This window comes from Condylura cristata, unplaced genomic scaffold (genome assembly GCF_000260355.1).
Source record: "Condylura cristata isolate star-nosed mole 26May11 unplaced genomic scaffold, ConCri1.0 scaffold00008, whole genome shotgun sequence".
Lineage (NCBI taxonomy): Eukaryota > Metazoa > Chordata > Mammalia > Eulipotyphla > Talpidae > Condylura > Condylura cristata.
The window spans coordinates 11,947,846-11,953,426 of NW_004567109.1; the positions used below are offsets into that span (position 1 = coordinate 11,947,846).

Genomic DNA, 5,581 nt, shown 5'->3' on the forward strand with positions numbered 1-5,581 from the left:
GTCATAGCTTCTACCACAGGAAAATACTGGGGCACAGCCACACCCCCAGTTGAAACACAAAGTTAGTGAAAAGTCAAATATCTAATTCATCTTAAGATTTCCATTAAAATGTTCTCTACAAACACAATTTGTATTTAATCTGCCTTTTAAGCAGGGACACTGGAACAAAAAAAAAAAATGATGCCTGTTTGCAAATAAACATCTGAAAGACTATCATAACAGCTGATCTGGGCCCAGGCTGCACAACAAAGTGACGATTGTGGAAGAAGACAATGCGATCGACTTTAGAGCTGGCAACTCAAAGGGTGGAGAACTTGCAGTGACGTGTGTGCTGGGTGTTTCTGCCAGCCACAGGCCCCCACTGGAACATACAGAAACCCGGACAGTCGCTATCACTTCAGTTTATTACCAGGACAGAAGAAGCCACTACCACCAACAGCACTGTGCAGTTTTATTAACCATTCAAGTACAGTAGCATCTGGTAAGATTGGGACAGAATGGGGATTTAAAAGTGAACAGATATTCAGCATCTAACAGTTTGAGAGAAGCCACTACATACTCTTTTCACAACATGTTTTCACAGAGCCAATACAGTACTAGCCATTAACCCAGTACACCAAGTGCACTGAAGTAGAAAAGATGCAACAAGAAAAATAGCTACATTAGAAAGACTTCAACACTTTAGAAAAAGAGTAAAACACTTTTAGTTTCTCCCCTTTAGCCCCTAAAACAACATCATACAGTCTGGATCTACCTATACAGTCCTACATCAGCTTCTAGAGTATTTGTCAGGAGGGCAAAAATAAAATGACACTGGCCAGTACAGTCTTTGGATATTTAGGAAGGGGAGGGGGAGAAAGTCAGTTCTCAGAACAAATTAGTCAGCTTCAGTCTCATCAGCAGGATCTTTGGATTCTTTGTTCTTCCGCACTTCCTCAACATGCTTGTCCTATAAAGAAATAGTATATCATCAGTCAAATAAAAAGGCCTGCCAAGTCACAGTCCCAAAAGAGACCTGTCATAGCCTCAGGCCACATGTCAGAGCCATGGGAAGCTCATACTCATCTTCCTGGGTCAATCACAGAACCTAAAGGCAGGGTCTCCTAGTACTCTTCTAAAAAAAATGCAACTATGCTGGAAATCATTAAATGTTCTGTTTAAAATGAGATAGCTCTCATTTAGCATGTTAAGCCCCCACATTGCCTTCTAGCCAAGGCAATTAGTTTAAGGCTCTTCACTGGTACATCAAACTTCAAGCTCTTGTCCTATCTCAACTAAGGCTGAGACACCAACCTTCTCTCGCAAACGCTCCAGTTTGGCAGCCATTTGTGCCTCTCGGTTCTCTTTGTTGGCTTCCATTTTGTGGGTCAGTTTCTCTTCCGCCATTTTACTGAAGTTGTTGTTCTCTTCTATTGCTTTTTGAAGCACTTCTTTCTCATGCTCTCGTTTCTCAGCAAGCTGCTTCAAGACCTCAGCTTCATGTGACTGGAAAAAAGTTTAATAGGCTCGACTCTCTGAATGTATTTCACATAGTTAAAAAAGCCACAGAAATTAATTGGGGAGTCTGAAAAGTGGCAAAAAATCAGATCTCTGTGTACTGAAACCAAGCCCCAAATTATCTCTACCATGAAATAATATGGAAATCATACCTTTTCGAGTGTTTGTATTAAATTTGGTAAACTGTCCAGTTTTTTTTCAGACTCCTGCCCAATTATTCCTTATGGAAATCTTTTTAAGATTTGCTGACTGATGTCTAAATGAATTGTGTGATATGCACTTAGGAATGGAACTTCATTGTAAGGAATTTTGGTTATTTAATATCTTTCATTCCAAAGAAAGTAAGTCCATCCATTTAAAATGTAATCATACTGATAAAAAAGAAATGCATAAATGACACATTTTAAGATTAAGTCTCTAGATTTAAGCCAGAAGGATTTGTTTCAAGGAAAAACACATTAGCCTATGGAAGATGCATTAACCTCCACACCACTGGCCACACCACCAGAGCTGTTATCACAGTATATCGCTCCACACTAACAATAGCTTGTTACCAAACAGATTTAGATGTGTCTGGTAGCACTGACTTGCAGAAAACCTACAAGGTATCTTCCACTGGTTCTGTTAACTCTTTCCTGAAAGATGCCAGTCATGATAAGAGTCGCCCTATATTTTAGCCAGTTTCTACATAAAGCACAGGCAAGACCATAGCTGAGATGGATTCCTAAAAAAAATCTTTTCTGTCCTGTCTTTGGTTGTTTGCCTTCCATAATTTCAAACTCCATAAATTCAAAATACTCATAAGAGCAAGTTACAATGCACCAGTGCAAACACTGCAGTCTTTGGAGACAACTTTCAGCATCAAGAGGGACACACATAAAGCACTGCAAGAGGCAGCAGATTAAAAAATTGAGGTGTATGACATGAAGTTAAATGTACTAGACTTCAAGCTGCACTGGTTGTGTTGGTCACCAGCAGGTTACTACTTCACCTTCTTGTGCTTTTAATTCTAAAATTAGAATCAAGGTGGTCGGAAAATGGGACTAAATGGGGATTTATATAAAGTTCTTAATGATTAATGAAAGAAAAGAAATATAACAAAACGTTAACAGTAAATTCTGGGAAGATAATGACTATTTTTAAATTCCTATCTATAAACTTCTGTAGTTCCCATTTTTTCTCTAATAAGCGTATCAATATTTATTTTTCTAATTTGTTCTTTTTAAGGAGTACTTTTTATAATAGAATTGCATAGATAAAAGATGTAATACCACTATGCCAGTTGAGCAATTAAAAATGTTTTAATTATAGAGCCCTCCCTGCACAACACTATGATGCTATCTGCAGCCACTGCAGCATGGAGTTCAATCCCCAGCCCTGGAGGTGATCCACGTGGTGCAGCAGACTGCTCCTGGCAGCACTGTGCTTTGTCAATCTGCCTGATCTGCTCCCCACTCTGTTTCTGTTGAGTCCTCTCACCCACCACACCTCTGGCCTATACGCTAATTCTTGTATTATAAATAAATCTAAAAAAAAAAAAAAGTTTTAATTATAGCTCTCAATCCTTAAACCAAAAAAATCACCCAGCATCAAATTTAATTTTCCAAAACAAAGCATGATGCCATGATTTTGGTTTCAGACAAGCCTAGGCTTGAATCCTGACTCCAATACTTATTGGCTTGGGGAAAACTCCTTCCCATTCCTGAGACCATTACCCAATCTCCCTATCTCAGTAATGCCCACCCTTCTTTAGGCCACCCTATTAAAGGCACAAAACAAACGAGGTAACATGTAATAGAAGCTCAGCAAATGATGGCTGAAATTTTCTTCCAGTAACTGGCAAATATAATCTTCATACATTGAACAATGATCTAGCTACAATTCTGTTTTCCTCCTGTTACAGAAATAAAACGGAACTGCCACATTACTTTAATAAAAATCCTGTTTTGTATGAATTGTGATGTTTACCTTGCGTCTTTCTTCTGCAGCTTCTAATTTCTTCTGAATTTCCTCCAAGGAAAGATCCTTCTTCTTTGGAGGGGAAAGGGGGAATTCTGGGACAGACTCTTTTGATCGAGGGCTGAGAATCAGCTCAAAAGCCTGGCCTGAGGCACGCTTCTCCAGTTCTTTCACCTGGATATCTGAAGTTGATCATATTTATGATTCAGGAAAAAAGGGGTTTTTCTAGTCTAATCAACTGTTTTTAATTTCCTAAAAATCAAGTTAATATAGTGAGAATAAAGACTGTTAAGAGAAGTTGTAGTTGCAGACAAGAATTAAAATGCTACCTCCCAGAAAAACAAAGCTCAACATTTTTGGCATAATAAATACCATTCTGAGGTATCAGTATTTGACAGTTCCTTACACGAACAATAGAAAGACTTGGGGAAAACTCTAAAATTTTGCTTTAGACCAAGCTAAGTCTTCTAGTAAAAAAACAATTAATTATGACTGCATTCAATGGACAATCGTTGTTACTTTATTCTTCAATTCATAAAACACAGTTTTGGATGACAAAACCTCAGATGCCAAAAGGAAGATTTAGGAACCTCTGAGACATCTGAAGTCATCATCCCATCGCAATTCCAGCCTTTCCAAAGAGATTACCTACCAGAAGAAGCCATGGTGAGCAGAAGACAAGAGACTGGCAGTGTACTCTACACAATCCACTGGCAAGGAAAACCCTGAAAACGATTTTCAAAATTACGCAATCAATTTCTGTGCATTTCTACATGTCACCGATACAAAGGGACCTCCAATCACATTCACATAAATCAGTGTCAGAAAAATCACTATCCGTGGAATTAAGACGTCACAAACTAGGAAAGGAAATCAAAACCTATTAACGTATTGAAATTTGGGGAAATTTGCATTGAAACGACCTTTGGTTGCATTAAACCAAGATAAGCGAGACTGGCCCTTCAAAACCAACTCTTGGGATTTCTTTAATTAGACCACGTTAAGTCACAAGATTTTTCTTCCCCCAAATAGTGAGACCGGAGCCATCTTAATACTGCTTACAACTCATTGTGCAAATGAAACACCCACCCCTGCTTTGTCTGTGTCTGCCTCGATGGGAAACAAAACGCCCAAGCTAACATCAACCAACAACGCTCAACTCCCATTGTTCTTGGGGTGAGAGCTCCTGTCTAACAGCGTACAGAATTATTTTATGAACCTCTAGACTTTTAAATCATAGATTTGTCGCCTATGTCATGAAAAATTATACATCCCTTTTTGATCTTTATAAGGTCATGATTCATCTACTACAAGAAACGCAGGACTACAGGTTCCTAACAGCTGGAAATTAAGATTTCCAGAACGAGCGAAACGGTCGCAGCCGGGAGCAGCTCCGCATCCAGGATGGGCGTGGCCCTGGCCAGACGGCAGGCCACCCCCGGCCAATCAGAGCACGCCCTGCGCTCCGGCCCCTGGCCCCGCCCCTTCCTCCCCGCGCCTTTTCGAATCTCCGCGAACTCCTCCACACCCGGGAGCCCGCGCGCGTGGGAAGGGGAGGGATGGGCGGGGCTAACGGTCCTATCCGGGTAACTCCGCCCCTCCCGGGCTCGCCCCGCGCGGACACCCCCTCCCAACTCCCGCCAAAAACACCTCGCTGGCGCCCCCATCCCCGCCGCAGCTCTGTGGGTGGGGCAGGTCCCAGGAATGGGACTTGAGGGAGCCCGTCCATCCACTCGCCCCCTCCGCCCCCCGCGCCCACCCAACCTGTCGCCACCCCAGCTGTCCGCGCAGCCCCCCGCGCGGGCAGGAGCGCACTCGCGGGATGTCAGCCCCTCGGGCGCGGCCCCACAGCCACTGGGCGGCGGCACCGGTGGAGCGGGGTTCCCACGCAACTGCCCGCCGTCTGCCCCGGGTCGCGGCTGCGGGGACACCGACCCGCCCTTTCAAACAATGGGGACCCCGGCGGGCCGCGCCCTCTGAGGGGGGAAGGCCGGCGGAGAGGGCCCACGCCCCCTATTGTCTCCTGGAAGGCACCCCGCGGTTCACGTCCAGGGCTGGCCCAGCTGGCCGCGCCCCTGCCCACGAGAGCCGCGCCTCCAGGGAGCGGGGACAAAGCCCAGGCTCC

General features: G+C 43.5%; 1 protein-coding gene across 1 annotated transcript in view; it reads right to left on the reverse strand.

The window, feature by feature from the left end:
* Window positions 1-427: 427 nt before the first annotated feature.
* The window catches only part of STMN1 (stathmin 1), a 5,472-nt gene continuing 318 nt past the window's right edge, over window positions 428-5,581 (reverse strand). Inside the window, exons 2-5 of the mRNA XM_004678638.2 lie at window positions 4,109-4,181; window positions 3,466-3,638; window positions 1,294-1,485; window positions 428-949 (exon numbers count right to left, since the gene is read on the reverse strand). Of these exons, the coding sequence (XP_004678695.1) occupies window positions 878-949; window positions 1,294-1,485; window positions 3,466-3,638; window positions 4,109-4,121 (450 nt within the window). The 5' untranslated portion in view covers window positions 4,122-4,181 and the 3' untranslated portion in view covers window positions 428-877. The remainder of the gene's footprint in view (window positions 950-1,293; window positions 1,486-3,465; window positions 3,639-4,108; window positions 4,182-5,581) is intronic.